The 19,283-nt window shown below is 39.8% G+C and overlaps 1 protein-coding gene and 1 pseudogene across 2 annotated transcripts in view; one reads left to right on the forward strand and one right to left on the reverse strand.

The window, feature by feature from the left end:
- Positions 1-1,004, reverse strand: part of SGK1 (serum/glucocorticoid regulated kinase 1) — a 153,519-nt gene extending 152,515 nt beyond the window's left edge. For both annotated transcript variants that reach the window (XM_065543420.2, XM_045391504.3), the window contains exon 1: positions 388-1,004. In XM_065543420.2, coding sequence (XP_065399492.1) covers positions 388-437 — 50 coding nt within the window. In that variant the 5' untranslated portion in view covers positions 438-1,004. The remainder of the gene's footprint in view (positions 1-387) is intronic.
- Positions 1,005-14,460: 13,456 nt separating this feature from the next.
- LOC102119344 (COP9 signalosome complex subunit 9 pseudogene) lies at positions 14,461-14,859 on the forward strand (annotated as a pseudogene).
- Positions 14,860-19,283: the final 4,424 nt, after the last annotated feature.

Raw genomic sequence — 19,283 nt, forward strand, 5'->3', positions numbered from 1 at the left:
CCCTTCAAAGATAAGACAGAGGAAGCTGCTAAATTAGCCCGTGACTGAATTACTAGCCATAACTGTACTCAGGCCAATTCTCTTTGCAACTGCCTTGTAATCTTTGTTGTGGCTTGAGAGAGAAAAATCCCCATTCCCAGCTCAAACCCTTTTTAAGGCATCTCAGCCCAACCCCCTCCTCCCAATAGCAACTCTTCATAGCCCCCTGCCCCTCCTCCAACAAATTCGAATCAAGGCAGGTATAGTTCTCAGCTTTACCACTGCTGTCAGAAGCACGGCTTACATTAAGGGTTTAGCAACAAAACCTTAGGCTTACTTCAGGCAAACATTCAAAAGCATTTAAGAGAAGCACAGAAAACAAAAGAAATAAGCAAAACCTGTCCTTACCCGCTTCTTAAAAAATTGGAAGGCTGAGCATTTCTTGACTGGGAATCCATTCATGTCTTTGTTTACCATTTTCCACCGTGGGGAATTCACAGTTATAGATCCAGGGTGGCACCCGCCTGGTTAGTGCATATCTGTTTCCCCGGTTTACCTCCTGGAGACAGTTAATGAAGACTGAGCGGGATGGAGAATCTAGCAGGGCTCAGTTCTTCACTCGCTCATTCTGCAGCACCAGCTACTGCAGCAACCTCTCCCCACTTTCAGTTGCCACCGGCAGCGGCTTTTCTCCTTCCATCATTGCTCCGAAACATATGCATCACCGCTGCAGCACCCTGGGGGCCGGACGGTGGGATACGGCCAATCTCCGGGGAGATGCTGTGGCTCCTACCGAGCGGGAGAAAGGTACCCCTCCCCGCCCCCAGCTACCTGGCTGCTCCTCGGCGGCCGGCGCGGGGAGCGAGTCGCTCTTCTCCAGGTGATGCGCTCCTGGAGGCTGCTTGAGGGAGGAGAGTTGTTTTTGATTGTGCAAGTTCCAGTGGGAGCTGTAGTTAAGCAGCTGAGAGAAGGAGTAAGAAAGAGCAGAAATCAGAGGGAGGGAGGGAGAGCCGCGCCAGAAAGGCAGAGGGAGAGAGAAAGCGAGGCTGGAAGAAGCAACGATTCATGAATATCTGAGCAGCGGATGGAGAGAAGGCACAGCCAGCTCAGGATGCGCTGAAGAGCAGTTGACTCCCCTTGGGAGGGCTACTTTAAATAGCTTCTTTTCTTTCTTCTTTTCTGTTAGGAACATTTAAATCCGAGTTTCATATAAATTGTACACCGGTTTTATTTTATGCTCATTGACATTCTTTTGAATCCTGTTTCTGAATAAAACCTCTCAACGGAAATGTAATCACATTTAATCTCGACCTGTCCAAACGTGGAAGAAAATGAAATAAAGTACAAGCGTAGGTATGACAATGGAAGATCTCTGACTATGTAGAAGCTCTTCTAGCCTCCCCTTCCCTACTTGTCATTAGATAATGGGCAATGGTGAAGGTAATTGTGTCTTTTTCACTAAAAAGCTTGTTAAAAAAAGAACACAATGAACATATACAAAGTATTTTATTACACACACACACACACACACACACACACACACACACACACACACACACACACGAGTTATTACCAAAAAGTATTACTGAATCCATTTAATGATGAGGAAGGTTTGATAAATAAAAGAGTAAACCATTCTTCCTATTAGGTGAAAAATTTCCCAAAACATCCTAACTCATGTTATCCTTTGCACATTGAGCTCCTTTTAAAAAAGCCATTTAATTGTATGTGGCTTATTTTTCCATTTTTACTCTTTAATATTGATATTTTATGTGAATGATTTTAAAAATTAGTTTATAGCTAAAGCAAGAGAACAAAGAAAATAAACTTGGCATCTGACCTGGCAGAAAACTACCAACATTGGTGTGTGGCTTTCTGCCATCACCTGACCTCACTGTGCCTTTGGACACTGCCTCATCCATAAAATGGAGGCAGCTACTCATTCATTCATTCACTCATTCATTATTTGCTATTTCATTCCATTAATAAATCTAACTGTGACAAGTGTCCTCAGGATGTGGAGCCTTTTCATAGTTATCACAAGGGAATATAATTGATAAATAAGTGAAAGGCACAATGCTAATTTGAAACTGATTATTACCTCATTATATATAACACACCTAACATCGTTAAAGTATTTACATGGCAGTCTCTGGTAAGAAGAGAAACATCAGGTTAAATTGGGAAATAAATGCATGGGTTTCATTGAATTAGACTATAAATCTCTACAGTTGGGCCAGAGTTTTCGAGAATAAACATGAAATCCTGTTTGCTAAATGACTTGAGGTTTCCAAAAAGAAAATGCAATACAACTAAATGATGGCATGATAACCAAGGGAAAACAAACTACTCATTTTAGAGAGATATGTTACATTGTCCAAGATGCAAGTATATGTTATGTAATCTACAACATTGATAAGTTTCTGTGGTTCTTTTAAAGAGTTCATTTAAAATTATGGTAGTTCAAAGGGAATTATTTTGAGATGATGAAAATGTTCTCTATCATGATGATGGTGGTGGTTACATAACTATGCATTTGTCAAAACTCATCAAACTTTATATAGGAAAAAGGAAACTTTTGCTGCATGTAAATTATACCTCAATGGACCTCATTTTAAAAAATGATGGTCATTCAAGTTCTTTCTTGTTCCTCCCATTGCCGCTCCCCCAAAAGTGTTTTGACAGACATTTACTGAATTTGAGTGATATATAGGAGGGGATCGTTAAGCACCCTGCTAGGAAGGAGGTGCTAGGGGCTTTGCTTAATCCCACATTGGCCTGGCATGCATACTGGTTGATATCATTTGGCTGTGTCCCACCAAAATCTCATCTTGAATTGTAGTTCCCATACTGAGTGATTTCTCATGAGATCTGATGGTTTTAAAGGGGCTTTTCTCCCTTTTGCTCAGCTCTTCCCCTTCCTGCCACCATGTGAAGAAGAACATGTTTGCTTCCCCTTCTGCTCTGACTGTAAGTTTCCTGAGGCCTCCCCAGCCATGCTGAATTGTGAGTCAATTAAACCTCTTTCCTGTATAAATTACCCATCTTAGTTGTGTCTTTATTAGCAGTGTGAGAACGGACTAATACCCTGGTTTCATGTAGGATGTGTGTTCATTTGGGGTGCAGGGGGATGGTTAATAGAGATTATGAGGGAGGAGGTGAAGACAAGCTAATTGCTATCTCCTCCCCTCACTCCATGCCACCTCTTGAAGATGCTGCCACTGTCACTTGGTCTATATTAGATCCTATGGAAGGTCCAGTGTATATAAGCATCACTGGTTTTTGTCACCAAGGAACTCATAGCCTAGTAGAGAAATATACAGTGTGGTAAGAATAATATATACAGTAGTCCTCCCTTATCTGAGGTTTTACTTTCCACAGTTTCAGTTACTTAAGGTCAACCATGGTCTGAAAATCAGTGAGTACACTACAATATGATATTTTTAGAGACAGATAGAGAGAGACCACAGTCACATCATTTTTATTATCATATATTTTAAAAATTATTCTATTATTGTTGTTAATCTCTTACTGTGCTTGATTTATAAATTAAACTTTATTATAGGTGTGTATGTACAGGAAAAAACATAGTATATATGGAGTTTGGTACTATCTGAAGTTTCAGGCATCCATGGGGGGTCTTGGAATGTATCCCCCATGGATAAGAGGGTACTACTCTGTGTGTGTGTGTGTGTGTGTGTGTGTGTGTATGCATCAACCCTGCCTTAATTTGGAGGGGGGAATGGATGGATAAGAGGGTACTACTCTGTGTGTGTGTGTGTGTATATATGCATCAACCCTGCCTTAATTTGGAGGGCGGAATGATCAGGCTGGCTGGGTAAGAGAGGTCCAGGAAATTTACCTAAAGGGATGATGTTAGTGCATGGCCTTAAAGAATGAGTAGGTCAGCCAGATGAAGGAAGAGAAATATAGGGCAGGGATTCTGACTATATCTGACAGCCAATTATTTTGGACTAACTTTTGGTTGGTGCGATAACAGAGAAATGCATTAACTGCACTGTGTTGGTTACTCAGGGAAAGAAGGCATCTTTCATCTCACTCCGACCTCTATTTTCATAAATAAAGCTGCCCTCAGGTAAGCCCAGAGTGACTACTATTTACTAAATGTTACCTTTGACAGGTCCATTGTTAATACTTATAAAGGAGCACAGGCTCCTGCTTATAATAAAAAAGAAAATAACTCTGGACTCTTGCAACATCCTGTTTATAAATCAAACTTAATTTAATTAATTAACTTCTTGTTCCCATAAAACATGCTTACTTATTTTTGTAGCACCAGCATACAGTGGAGTGCCTGGGCCATGCTAGCACTCAACAAATGGTTTTCAAATGAATTAAATAAAAAAGTAAGTAGAGCTGACATCAGTGACCCTGGCACCAGACCGTTTGTAGGAATCATTAAATACCTTTAAGATTCTTCAGTCATTAAGCTCTCTCCCATGATAGCTGATATGCTGAGCTCCAGTAAGAGCAAACAACTTCAGTCTCCACCATTTCTTCTTTAAGCCTCAAAGACATTGTAGCCCTGGGATGGCACTTCTTTTTAATGGAAAATCCCAATATTAAAAAGAATCCCTTGGGCCAGGCACAGTGGCTCATGCCTATAATGCTAACACTTTGGGAGGCCAAGGCAGGAGGATCACTTGAGCTCAGGAGTTTGAGACCAGCCTGGCAACATAGCAAGGCCCCATCTCTACAAAATGAAAAAAACATTAGATGGTGTGGTGATGCATGCATGTGGTCCAACTGTTCAGGAGGCTGAGGTGGAAGGATTGCTTGACCCTGGGAAGTTGAGGCTGCAGTGAGCCATGGTTGCTCCACTGCACTTTAGCCTGGGCACCAGAACAAGACTGTCTCAAGATAAATAAATAAATAAATAAATAAATAAATAAATAAATAAGCAAATAAATAAAAAGAATCCCTTGAACCTCTATTTGATTTTTTTGTGTGATATACCTACTTTTCCTCCCAACAATATTGTTTAGGCTGTCACACAAAGAATGAAATAAAGTAACTAGGTAGAACTAACCACCAATATGTACCTGGGGTGGAAAACACTGCTCTATTGATTTGGAACATTTTCTACCTCACTTTCATTCCCTAATTGTGCAACCTTCAGCAAGTTCCCTCAATGCACTAAGCCTCAGTTTCTTCATCTGTAAAATAATAATAATAAAATGCTTTTTCACCTACCTCCTAAAGGAATTGTCAGTACCCAATTATATTTGAAAGGGCTTTGCAAAATAATAAATAACTCTACATTTTTTTTGTTTCACTAAAGCAATAGACATATGCCACTGTAATACTTTTTAGAAAGTCTATCTTCCCATAGATGAAAGTGTTTTTGTGTGATATATTTAGTTGTTGAATGGAATTTAATTTTTTTCTATAGAACCCCAGAATACACAAAAGATAACAAACAATAAAGTATCTGTTTAGTGACAAATGTCTCTAAGGAGAAAGGGATAAAAATACATCACCTCATGAGAAATGTTTTACATTCCTTTTTGGCCTGAGTGACTTGATCATATGCTTAAAACTCCAGTCACAGTGGTAGCGATGTATTTAATGAAGAATTAGGAAACCCTGCTGGGATTATGGGTTTGTTTTTGTACATGCAAAAGACCCTTTTTTATTTTATATTATATTATTTTATTTTATTGAGAAAGGGTCTCTCTCTGTCACCCAGCCTGGAGTGCAGTGGTGTGATCATGACTCACTGCAGCCTCAATCTCCTGGGCTCCAGCAATCCTTCCACCCCTGCCTCCTGAGTAGCTGGGACTACAGGTGCGCGTCACCATGCCCAGCTAATTTTTGTAGTTTTTGTAGAGATGGAGTTTCACTATGTTGCCCAGGCTAGTCTCAAACTCCCGAGCTCAAGTGGTCTGCCTGCCTTGGTCTCCTAAAGTTCCGGGATTATGGGTGTGAGCCACCAAGCCTGGCCAAAAGTCCCTTTTTAAAAAAAATTGAAATTTTTTGGTTTTACCAAATTAGATCTCTTTTCACTTAATTTATGCATATATCAGAGGAAATGTTACATTGTGAAAACCCTAAGACAGATCATTATACAGTTTTCTTTGACAGAAATAATTATATAAAAACAAAAATGATCAAAAGGCCAGACATGGTGGTTCATACCTATAATCCCAGCATTTTGGGAGGCTGAGATGGGAAGATTGCTTGAGATCAGGAGTTCAAGACTAGCCTGGGAAACATAGCAAGACCCTATCTCTACAAAAATGTTAAAAAATTAGCAAGACGTAATGATGCGTACCTGTCTTCCCAGCTACATAGGCAGCTGAAGCAGGAGGCTTGATTGAGCCCCAGGAGTTCAAGGATGCAGTGAGCTATGATCGTATCACTGAACTGAACTTCACCCTGGGGACAGAGCAAGACTCCATCTGTTAAAAAAACAAAAAACAAAAACAAAAAAAACCAGAATTGATTCATGGAATTTTGCAAAAAGATGCAAGCAGCAAAGGATTATGCTCCTTTTTGTCTATAAGAGACTAAATAAGACTTAAAGTGTTCCATACTTGTGGTTTGTTTCCATTTTCACTATGTTAGCAAAAACAGTGCAATTTATAGATATACAGTTTTCTTACAGAGTCAGCATTTATCAACTATTTTATTATTTTAATTGGCAAAAAGGTCAAGCAATATTTCCAGTGTTAATTGATTTGGCACTTTATTGAATATGAAGTATGTTCTAGTCATTACACTTACAAGGAAAAGAACAAACCAGCGAAACAAACTGCATTTGTCTTGGCAAATTTCATCTAATGATACTATTTAATCCATATGTAAGGCGTTCCATTTTTTCCAGAAATACAGTTTTAGCCAGATCATCTAAAACTGGATATTATTTATCTCTCTTACCTGAATCATTTTTGATGTAATTAGAAAATTTAGTTCCTCAGTTCAAGAGAAACTGTAGCAGCTGATTAAAAATGCATGCCACCTCCCTATACCTCTGTTACTCGCTTTTTACCTGGGCCCGCTCACCCACGCAGGCACCCACACACACACTCTCTCTCTCTTTCTTCCCTCCTTGGCTCTATATGATAAAATGGTGTCAAAGGTGTTTATGACATAACCTGTTCTGACACAAAGCTATACAGAAATCCTCTCTTTCTTATGACAATGTGACAACATGTAGCCCAAGGGGACAAATCAATTTGTTAGTAATTGCTCATTTGAATATTAGTGATAATTCATTCAACATCAGCAACGAATTTTACAGCTTTCCCAGATTTCCCATCTGCACAGGTATTTCTATTCCCTTGCTTAAATCATACAAAGGATTTAGAATCTGCAAGGATTGTTTATTTTAAAGAAAATCTATTCCTTTGAACTCCCTTTTGATCTGACCTTCCTTATTATAGTGATTTCTTGTCTCATCAGTCAGGGAATTTTCAGTGTTGCAGCAAGACTTTGTCATTGTGTAAATCTCACTGATAGAGACCTAGAAAACATACAGACATGCATTCTTATGCAGAAACACACACATATAGATACACATGAATTTTGAATAGAGTAGGTCAGCAGGGCATTCTGCTAAGGTCATTTTCATCTATGAATTGGACTGCCTTGTCAGTGACCTTGAGAAATGAAGTAGAAAGTACCGATGGAGTGGATTTTATAGCCTTTTTGTAAGACGCATTTTTGGGGGTGTTATTAGTTACTCCTCTCTTTTTTTTTCAACATTCAACCTTTGAGATTAGGTTCAAATAATCTCTTAACTGATAGGGCAGAAGGCTGTATTTTTAACTTGACTTGTCCAAAAGGTGTTCATCAGTTACTTCTCTATGTATAGCACAAATGAACCATGACGTGGGCGGGTTGCTCCTGTCAACCGTCTCACCAGGCTGTGTACATGATGGAATAGCCTATTGTGACTGGTATTGATTGGAAGAAGCTAGGGAGAAATTAGCAGCTGGAGTCCTGTTTTCTCCATTCTACAGGCATGATCTTTGGCTATCTCTCCATGTACACCATGAAACAAAAAGCTGAGTCAATTTCTCTGCTAATTCTAATCAGCTGAGGCTTGTAGAGAAGGGAGCGTGAGCTGGGCAGATATGTCCAGTAGCAGCAGCCACCCCAGCAAAGAGACAAAGAACCCACCCAGGAGCTTCACATCCTGTTATTCTAGAAAATGCTGTGCCTTAAGGTGAATTGGTTCCTGAATATGATTGGCTTCAATTTGAAACTCTCTCAAAGTCTACCTGAGATTTTCCTGTTTTGTAAAATAAGCTTATTTAAATTGAGCACAATTTCATCTCATCTGGCCCACTTTGTTTTCAAGGGAACTTAGATACCCTAAATATGTATCAACTCAAAATTATTAGAGGGGTAATAAAGAACATTAGAACTAATGGGGTCTCTCCCCTCAAGTCAATATTGTTTAGTATAAATGTATTTGAATCCTACCTCTCCTGCTTACTAGCTGTGTGATCTTGAGCAAGCTAAAATAAACAAAATCACAAAATGCTTCCTAATAATTAGTTTGTTGTGAGAATTAAAGGGAATTTCAAAGGGATTTAATATACACACATATGTGAACTTATATGTCTATTCATATATTTATATGTGACAGTTTTAAAACATGGCTGTAAATTCTTTAATTATGCTCCCATTGACAGGAGAAGTTTGTGTCTTCTCCCCTTGAATCTGTGTGGGCTTATCCACTTCAATTAATCCAGTACAGTGGAAGCGATGCTGTGTGACTTCTGAGGCCAGGTTGTAAAAGGCCATGCTGTTTGTGCCTTATTCGCTAAAACGTTCTCACTTGGAGTCCTGAGCTACTATGTAAGAAGTCTGGCCATCCAGAGACCACCATGATGTGAGGAAGCCCAAGTCACAAGAAGAGGTCAGGAGCAGGCATTTTGTTGATGGGTTGGTGGTCTCTGCTGAATCCAACTTTTGAGTCATGCCAGCTCAGGCACCAGATATATGAGTAGAAAACCTTCTAATGATTCTAGCCCTGAAATATTTGAGTCATCCCAACTGTTTGAGATTTTTCACCTGGAGTTCCAGACTTTGTGAAGTAGAAACAGATTCTGTAAGCCTAATAACATGGTATTGTTTTATGTTACCAAGTTTGAGGCTGGACGCGGTGGCTCACGCCTGTAATCCCAGCACTTTGGGAGGCTGAGGCGTGTGGATCACCTGAGGTCAGGAGTTCAAGACCAGACTGGACAACATGGTGAAACACTATCTCTACTGAAAATACAAAAATTAGCAGGGTGTGGTGGCAGGCGCCTGTAATCCCAACTACTTGGGAGACTGAGGCAGGAGAATTGCTTGAACCTGAGAGGTGGAGGTTGCAGTGAGCCAAGATTGGGCCACTAGACTCCAGCCTGGGTGACAGGGAGAGATTCCATTTCAAAAAGAAAAAAAAAAAGGTTAAGGTAGTTCCTTACACAGATTATATCTATCCTATCTGTCTGTCTGTCTGTCTGTATGTCTGTCTGTCTACCTATCCATTCATCTATATCTCCCCCATGCCCCATTCCTCATTCCTGAGAACATGGTTCATGCTCAACGCATGAGAGGATGCCAAAAGACATATTGGGTTAGTAAATGGCTAATAGTTTAGATTGAAAGCGTTCAAACTGAAATAAACAATTGGTGGAGAAGCTGAGAGGTGCTGCTGTCTCGTAGGCAATATAGTCTTTGAGTTTTATATCGTATTATTGTCTTAGTAAGCTTGTGCTACCATAACAAAATACTATGACCTGGATGGTTTAAAGAGCAGATATTTATTTTCTTACAGTTTTTGGAGGCTGAAGTCCAATTTCAAGGTGTCAGCATGGTTGGCTTCTGGTAAGGGCTTTCTTCCTGGCTTGTATATGGCTGTCTTCTCACTGTGTCCTCACATGGCAGGGAGAGAGAGTGTTTCTTCTTACAAGGGCACTAATCCTATCTTGAAGACCCCACCTTCAGGACCTCATCTAAGCCTAATTCTCTCTAAAAGTTCTCATTTCTAAGTACCATCACATTTAGGGGTTGGGGCTTCAACACATGAATTTTGGGGGGACATAATTCAGTCCACAGCAGTCATTTTATCACATGGAACTATTTCTGGTACTAAGGCACTCTTAATTTCCATATCAAAAGTGAATATTGTTATATTACTTTTTCATTAAGTAATAATTGGGAAAAGTTTTCAAAATCTCTGTCAACCCATGCGATATAGGGTTGATATAACTACTATACAAAAAACTCCTATAAATGTATAAGAAAAAGACAGCTAGCTTAATAGAAAATATGCTTAGGATATAAAAAGCAAATCAGTAAAGGCATAATACAGAATAACAAAAATGTACGCAAATAAATATATGCAGAGATACTAAAATTTCTGGTGGTTAGGAAAATGCAATTTAAAATGGTGAGATACCATTTTTCACTTATTGGACTGGAAAATATTAAATAGTTATGCATTCAAAACAGGCAAAACTCTGCAGTATTTCTGCATATAGTTGGAGGTAGTAGAAATATTTTTGAAAATAATCAAGCAATATTTTATAAAATTACAATGTGCCTATCCACTGACCTGGTAATTTTACTTTCAAGAATAAATTGAAAATATAAACATCAGTATGCATGACTCTATGTATAGGAATACTTACTCTAGGATTGGTTGGAACAGCAATAATTTGGGAAAATAGGGTCATGGTTTAACACATTGTATAACTATACTAAAGAATATCTTGCAGCTATTAAAAAGTATAAATTTAAACATTTTCATAATATGTTGTCAACTTAAAAACATATCCTAATGTTTTCTAAAGAAAAAACATTTTATGGCTGGGCACAGTGGCTCATGCCACTTTGGGAGGCTGCGGTGGGTGGATTACTTGAGCCCAGGGGTTTCAGAGTAGCCTGGGCAACATGGTGAAACCCCATCTTTACACAAAAATGCAAAAATTAGCTAGTCATGGTAGAGTGCGCTTGTGGTCCCAGCTACTCAGGAGGCTGAGGTGGGAGGCTCATTTGAGTCCAGGAGACCAAGGTTGCAGTGAGCTGTAATTGCACTACTGCACTCCAGCCTGGGTAACACAGCCAGACCCTGTCTCAAAAACAAAACCAAAACAAACAAACAAAAAACACCCCAAGAAAACCCCACATTTTATTTTGTATGAGTATAGAGAAAGAAATGGAAGGTTATATATCAAAAAATATAAAACTGGTTACTTCAGGAGGAGGTAGACAGGGAAGTCTATTTCTTTCCTCCCTTCCCTTCCTTCCCTTCCCTTCCCCTTCCTTTTTTCCTTCCTTCCTTCCTTCTTTCCTTCCTTCCTTCCTCTCTCTTTCTTTCTTTCTTTCTTTCTTTCTTTCTTTCTTTCTTTCTTTCTTTCTTTCTTTCTTTCTTTCTTTCTTTCTTTCTTTCTTTCTTTCTCTTTCTTTCTCTGTCTCTCTCTCTCTCTCCCCCTCCCTCCCTCCCTCCCTCCCTCTCTCTCTCTCTCTCTTTCTTTCTTTCTTTCTTTCTTTCTTTCTTTCTTTCTTTCTTTCTTTCTTTCTTTCTTTCTTTCTTTCTTTCTTTCTTTCTTTTTCTTTCTTCTCTCTGTTTCTCTGTCTTCCTTTTTTCCTTTTTTTAGACAGTGCCTCACTTTGTTTCCCAGGCTGGAGTGCAGTGGTGCAATTATGGCTCACTCCAGCCTCAACCTCCTGGGCTCAAAAGATCCTCCCACCTCAGCCTCCTGAGTAGCTGGGACTACAGACACTGTGTTGTGTTAATTAAAAACAAAACAAAACAAAAAATTATAGAGACAGAGTCTCCCTATGTTGCCCAGACTGGTCTCAAAGTCTTGGGTGCAAGTGATCCTCCCACCTCAGGCTCCCAAAGTACTGGGGTTACAGAAGTGAACCGCCACACCCAGCCTCATTTTTTTTCCCCGAGTTTCTATAATGCATTTATCACAACAAGCATGTCTTATAGCAAAGTTGAAAAACATTTAACATCCTATAGTCTAGCTAGGCACCCAAACCATCTCATTTTCATCAGGTATTTTACTTCCTCCTTTGAAAGCTTCTATTTATTCATCCTTGATTGTGTATTTCATAAATTTTAGGCACCATGCCTTGTGCTAGGAAAATTACAAAGAGCAGTATTTGACCACAGCCAGTATCTAGAATTGTAGAATGTAGCAGAGCTGGAAGGAACTTGAAGATATTCTCATCCAAACCCTTCATTCTATAGGTGATGGAATTGAGGCCCACAGAGAGAGACTGACTTGCTCAAGGTTACATCACAGTGAATGACATTTCCATTCTGAATTTAGCCAATCATAGATACACATGAAATCTACACAAAATAAAATAGAAAATGTGGTAAAATGTACCATGAATCCATAGAACAACCAGTGTTTGTTGGGAATTCAATTATTCCTTAGGCACTGAGTTCACGACTAAGTGTCTATCACACTTCTTTATGTTCTGACTAATTTTTCAGTGCTTGTTATTATAGTAGTCTATATACAAAATCTGGATTCTAGATTTTGTTTGTAGATTTAGTTTTGCATTGTAGAATTAGTTTTGCATTGTAGAAAAAGAGATTGTAGCTACTCTTTTTCGTGACTGTTCTTTTTCTTTTTCTTTTCCATTACTGAGTGCAATATCAGTCAAGTAGCCTCTCCCTATAAAGTGAGCTTCTTAATCAAGAGATAAACTTATTTAAACAGGATCTGCTAATGATTAGAAAAATTTGAATTTGCACCATAAGATTTTCATGAAACTTTCCATCAGTTCCTAAAGAGATCTACAAAAAATTGAACAAAAAATTTAAACTTTTCCATATGGAACCAGAAAAATAATTCCATATTCAGCATATTCTGGCTAGGTGTGGTGGCTCACGCCTGTAATCCCAGCACTTTGGGAGGCAGAGGTCAGGAGTTCAAGACCATACTGGCTACATGGTGAAACCCTGTCTCTATTAAAAATACAAAAATTAGCTGGGCGTGGTGGTGTGCACCTGTAATCCCAGCTACTCAGGAGGCCGAGGCAGGAGAATCACTTGAACCGGGGAGACGGAGGTTGCAGTGAGCCAAGATCGCACCACTGCACTCCAGTCTGGAAGACAAAGCGAGACTCCGTCTCAAAAAAATATAGATATACAATAGCACATTCTGAATAGAAGTTGGTTACTTTGGAAAGTTGTGGGAAACGCAGAATTGTTTGAATTGTGAAAAGTCAGATATTGTAAACAGTTAAGCCCATTGAAGTGACTGTGTTTCCTATTTGATTTCACTTCTGTTTTCACACTCTTTTGTCACTGAAGTGCAGACTTCACAATTGAACAGAAGCTATTGAATGGGGTGGGTGAAGACCAAACGTTCTTATAAAATTCTTTTATTTAGTTATCTGTATTTAAACATACTTATTGCTTATCTAGCCTATCACTTTATAATACTTTTTAAATATTTAGTATATGATTTTGCTAGAGAGTCTTGCTTAGTATTCCTTGTCAGCTTTAGTGGAAGAGAGTGCCAATATTTCAGCCTTTCTGAAAGGGTTTAAAGTGTATTTATGCTGGAATACTCTTATTTTTACCCAGTGTGTACCACTTTTATAATGAAATGGACTCTTGAAAGGCTTTTAAAAGGCAATATAAATTAATTTTTTGGGGCTAGGCATGGTGACTCATGCCTGTAATCTCAGCATTTTGGGAGGCCGAGCCAGGCGGATCACGAGGTCAGCAGTTAGAGACCAGCATGGCCAACCTGGAGAAACCCTGTCTCTACTAAAAATACAAAAAATTACCCAGGCATGGTTATGCATGCCTGTAGTCCCAGCTACTCGGGAGGCTGAAGCAGGAGAATCACTTGAACCCCGGAGGCAGAGGTTGCAGTAAGCTGAGATGATGCCACTGCATTTCAGCCTGGGCAACAGAGCAAGCCCCTGTCTCAAAAAGTAAATAAATTAATTAATTAAGTAAATAAATTTATGTTTTCTTGCATTCGAGATAGTGCATAAACAAGAAGTCTTCAGGAAAAAGGAAGGATCTGAACTAAAACTTTCTTCTGTTTTTAATGGTATATATGCTAAGATGTATTTACTTAGTCTACTAGATGTATACCATCAATGTGTGGGTGAGGAAGGAGAAATAGTCTAAATTAAGGACATGAGGGTTTCACCTCTTTATCTCAAGGATTCAATATGCATATTTAAATAAACATGATAATAATAGTGAAATATCCTTTCCTCATGGCAGAGACAAAATTTTTTTAATACAAAGAATAATTTCATTATTATTGGACTAGAGGCAATGTGGCCTAGTGGCGAAAAGTGATGATGTCTGGGGTCTGAATCTCTCTTCACCAGAAGACAGCTATAATATGTGAATTGGGATGTTATTTGAGCCTTCCAAGCCTGTTTTCCATCTATAAAGAGGAGATAATAGTTGTACCTATGTCTCTGAGTTGTTAGAATATTAAGATATAAGATATAGGCGCGCCCGAGATGAATCTGGCCGTGGACGAGATGTTCCTCGAGGGCGCCGGGCCTTACGTGGACCTAGAGGAGGCAGAAGGCAGCACGAGGCTCTTGATGGACTTGGCAGCCAATGAAAAGGCCTTTCATGCAGACTTTTTAAATGATTTTGAAGATCTTTTTGATGATGATGACATCCAGTGAGATGACTTCTGGCTGTAGGTGGGGCCAGGCCCTTGGTACAGAATTGCGGTGTGAGCCTGCTCAGGACAGTTTCAGGTGGTTTTAAAGAACACGTGGAAATCCCTTGCATTTAGGACCTGGTTAACCAAGAAAGATAAGAATGTTCTTCACCACCTAGATGAGGCTGTTCATCTCCGAACATGACCAGGTTTTGTCCTCACTCCAACTAAAAGAAAGCAATGTCACGTGCAAAAAAAACAAAAAGATATAAGAGATATAAGTTGCCTAGCAGGGAGCACGGCACACTGGAGAAGATCAGTAAGGGTTTGCTATTGCTATTATTATTGTCCTCATTCTTACTTGAAAACATGCATAGAGGAAGTTCTCATTGAAACCAGTGACTTCAAAAGAGCATGCAGAGCTTAGCAGGCAGTAAGGATTTTGAGCATCTGTTGGGTGCCAGACAGTACTTTCATAGGGCAATTGACCTAGTTTCCAGAGGAGTCTGAGGGTATTAACCTGGAGCAGTCATCTGCAAGTAAGAATTTGCTTTAAGTCTTATGTTTTATCTTTTGAAAAATTCTTGGAAATTTTCAGTAGACTCCATAATGTTTGCTCATAAGCATTGACATAGAATAATGTTCCCCCTTCACAGTGCATCCCAAGTCCTTAAGTATAACTTCTGCTCCTGGGGAGCCGAAACCTACTTATTCTGTGGCTTTTGGCACTCTTTCATTTATGCCAGATGGAGGAACACAGGTTGAAGATGAGAAAGAAGTCACATGTACAGGGCTGCAGGCAGGAGTTTAAGTTGGGTCTGGGGGTGACTCCATAAAAAAGATATTGAATGAAATATTCCAATATTACCTACAACAGTAAGCACTATATTGCTAATTACTTTTAAGTGCCAGGCGCTCACTTGGGTTAGGCACTTTATAAGCATTTTTTTCATTACATTTTTACAACATCTTTGAGAACAAGCTGTTATTATCTGCATTTGTGGAGAATTTGCTTTGGAAAGATGGAAGTCCAGAGGCAGTGAGACCATTCAATATCCTGTTAATTGGTCCAGTTTTGATATGATGACCATTTGGTCCAAGAGGGTAGCAATACAAAAGTGAAAAAGCACACAGTTTACTTTGTCATTCAATAAACACTGGATGTGTGCTACATACCACATGCTGGTGAACAAGGTATTCTCCTTGCTTAAGAGTTAGACTGCAAGACTGGCTGGCAATTTCAGGGCTATGTGATGAGTGTTGTGGTGGCAGTAAGCACAGAGTGTATGGGGGCCCTGAGGAGGAAAAATCAGTTCAGCTTTGGGTATCCAGAGTGCTTTTCATAGACATAGAGAGATACTTTGAAGAATTAAATTAAATTATTATTATTATTTTTTTTTCGTAGAGCCAGAGTCTTACTATGTTGCCCAGACTGGTCTCAAACTCCAGTGTTCAAGCAGTCCTCCAACCTCGGCCTCTGAAAATACTGGGATTACAGGCATGTGTTTACCATGCCTGGCCAATAACTGAATTTTTAACCCTGAATGCATATGTAACATGGAAGCATACTGTTGTGGCTAAAAGTCAAGACTCTGGAGTCAGACTACACAGAATCAATTCCTGGCCCTGCTACTTACTAGCAATGTGATCTTGGTTAAGTTACTTAACTTTTGCCCCTGAGTTTCCTCATCTGAAAATGGAGATTAAAAAAGTACCTGCTTTATAGGGTTGTTCTGGAGACTGAAATGAGTTAATATATGAATTTTGAAACAATGCTAAGCCCATAATAAATTATATGCAATTATTTGCTTCTTGCTATGGGAAATTGAAAGAGAGGGCAGTTGTGAGTGCAAATATGCTAGACATTGTAGGAACCGATGCTACAATCACAGTGATAAATTAATTGACACTTTTGAGGTTTTTCTCACTGTTACGGAACTCCCACTCTCGCCGCCAATGTCTAGGCTGGGTCAGCAACTTAAAGCTTGTCCAGCCTGACCAACGTGGTGAAACCCCATCTCTACTAAAAATACAAAAATTAGCTGGGTGTGGTGTCAGGTGCCTGTAATCCCAGCTGCTCAGGAGGCTGAGGCAGTGGAATCACTTGAACCCGGGAGGCAGAGCTTGCAGTGAGCCGAGATCGTACCACTGCACTCCAGCCTGGGTGACAGAGAGAGACTCTGTCTCAAAAACAAAACAAAACAAAACAAAAAACTTGTTAAGGGCTGGATGAGTAAAGGAAATGAGTGAGACAGTTAGGCGCTGTAAGAAACCGAGGTAAATGGGGACCTTTGAAAAGGGCGGCTGCAAATCAGCTCCAACCAAGTATTGCCTAATGGAATATTGGTCCAGAGATGCCAGATTCTCTATTTCAAAAGAAGTTGCAAAACCATATATTTACGTAAAATGTCCCAATTTTTAAAACTTTCAAAGCTATAAAAAAGTCATCTGGGGGCTAGATGGAGCCTTTTGAATCCTCTTCTAGGCTCTCCATTGCCTCCGGGGATATCTAACAGCTTTTTCTTTTAAGTTCCCCACCAAAAAGACAGCAGAAAGAAAGAAATTGTTAGGCTCTTGGGAGCCAATTTCAAACAGGCTGTGGTTTTCTCAAGTCTAGGTCCCAGGTGGTGCAAAATGGGCAGCTTTGCTGTGTAGTGAAGCCTGGATGAGGGTTCCCTCTAGGCCTGGAAGTCTGTGTGTGTGTGTGTGTGTGTGTGTGTGTGTGTGTGTGTGTGTCTGGTAATTGAACAGCATTTATCACACTTCAAGTGTCGTGGAACCATTCAGATCAGTTACACTTGTTAAATGACTATTTTTAGTTTCATTCAGATTCTTGTTGTTTTATACTCAGATATATTCTATAACGTAAAAGAACCAAATTTAGCTAAAAAGCAATGACAGTTATCACTAACTACTGCCAAATGTAACGTTAATTTTTTTTTTTTTTTTGAGACAGGGTCTTGCTCTGTTGCCCAGGCTGGAGCACAGTGGCATGATTTCAGCTCAATGCAACCTCTGCTTCCCGGGTTCAAGCGATTCTTCTACCTCAGCCTCCCGAGGAGCTGGGACTAATGGTGCGTGCCACCATACCCAGCTAAAAATGTGACATTTGAGATTGTAATTTTAACCAACATTCATGGACATGGTGGTTTATCCCTGTAATTCCAGCACTTTGGGAGACCAAGGCAGGGCCATTACTTAAGGCCAGGAGTTGGAGACCAGCCTGGGCAACATGACAACATCCTATCTCTACAAAACAAAGAAACAAAATTAGTCGGGTAGTGTGTGCCTATAGTCCTAGCTACTTGGAAGGCTGAGGAAGCAGGATTGCTTGAGCCCAGAAGTTCAAGGCTGCAGTAAGCTATGATCACGCCACTGCACTCAGCCTGGGCGACAAAGTGAGAGCCTGTCTCAAAACATAAAATGAACAAAGTTCATTCAAAAACTATTTTATGAGCATCAACCACATGCTGCTCTGTTTATGCTCTTTTATCAGCCCACCTGATCAGTGTGAATATGCTGGGGTACATTTTCAGTGAAGGCAAAGGGGCTCAGACGGGTTTTGGAGGTACACTCGTCCTAGTGAACTCCATGACTTTATCAAATGATCAAATCACCAAAGCCTCACTTGGAAAATGAAACACCATAGTTCACCATAATGCTATTACTATAAGACAGGGTAGGCCAGGCGTGGTGGCTCATGCCTGTAATCCCAGCGCTTCGGGAGGCCGAGGCGGGTGGATCACCTGAGGTCAGGAGTTCGAGACCAGCCTGGCCAACGTGGTAAAACCCTGTCTCTACTAAAAATACAAAAAATTAGCCGGGCGTGGTGGCGCAAGCCTGTAGTCCTAGTTACTCTGGACGCTGAGGTACAAGAATTGCTTAAGTCCTGGAGGCAGAGGTTGCAGTGAGCCAAGATCATACCGTTGCACTCCAGCTCAGGCTAAAAGAACAAAACTCCATCTCAAGAAAAAAGACAGGGTCTCATTCTGTTGCCCAGGCTGAAGGGTAGGCACAGTCATAGCTCACTGCAGCCTCAAACTCCTGGGTTCCTGCTACCCTCTCTCTTCAGCCGCTGTAGTAGCTGGGACCATAGGTGTGTGCCACCACACAAAACTGGTTTTTTTGTTTGTTTGTTTCTTTTATTTTTAACTTTTAAAAAATGCTTGAATTGTTAGAGAATTTTGTTTTTTAATTTTTAATAGAGACGAGATCTTGCTATGTTGCCCAGGCTGGTCTTGAATTACTGGCTTCAAGTGATCCTCCTGCTTCAGCCTCTCAAAGTGCTGGGATTAGAGGCATGAGCCACCATGCAGGGCCTCTATTTTTCAAATATAGAATAAAACGAACCACCTAGAGGTTATTATATTTTCCCTGAGCTAAAAGGAAATTAACAACCAAAGTAGGCTGAGAATTTAATACTACTTCCTTCAATTTCTTCTTATTCCATTGAGCCCTTAAACTCCATCAACTGGAATTTACTAAAAAAAATCAGATTAAATAACAACATTTACTAATGAATACCCTAGCCTTTATCCTACCCAAATTTACATCTTAATAACTTTGTTGAAGACATACCATGTTTTACTTTTTTCAACCGTAACAAATTTAGCCTGCTGTCTATTGACTGGCTTGTGTACCAGCTCAGGAATTTAATTTATATTCTAATAA

This window comes from Macaca fascicularis, chromosome 4 (genome assembly GCF_037993035.2).
Source record: "Macaca fascicularis isolate 582-1 chromosome 4, T2T-MFA8v1.1".
NCBI classification, from domain to species: Eukaryota; Metazoa; Chordata; class Mammalia; order Primates; family Cercopithecidae; genus Macaca; species Macaca fascicularis.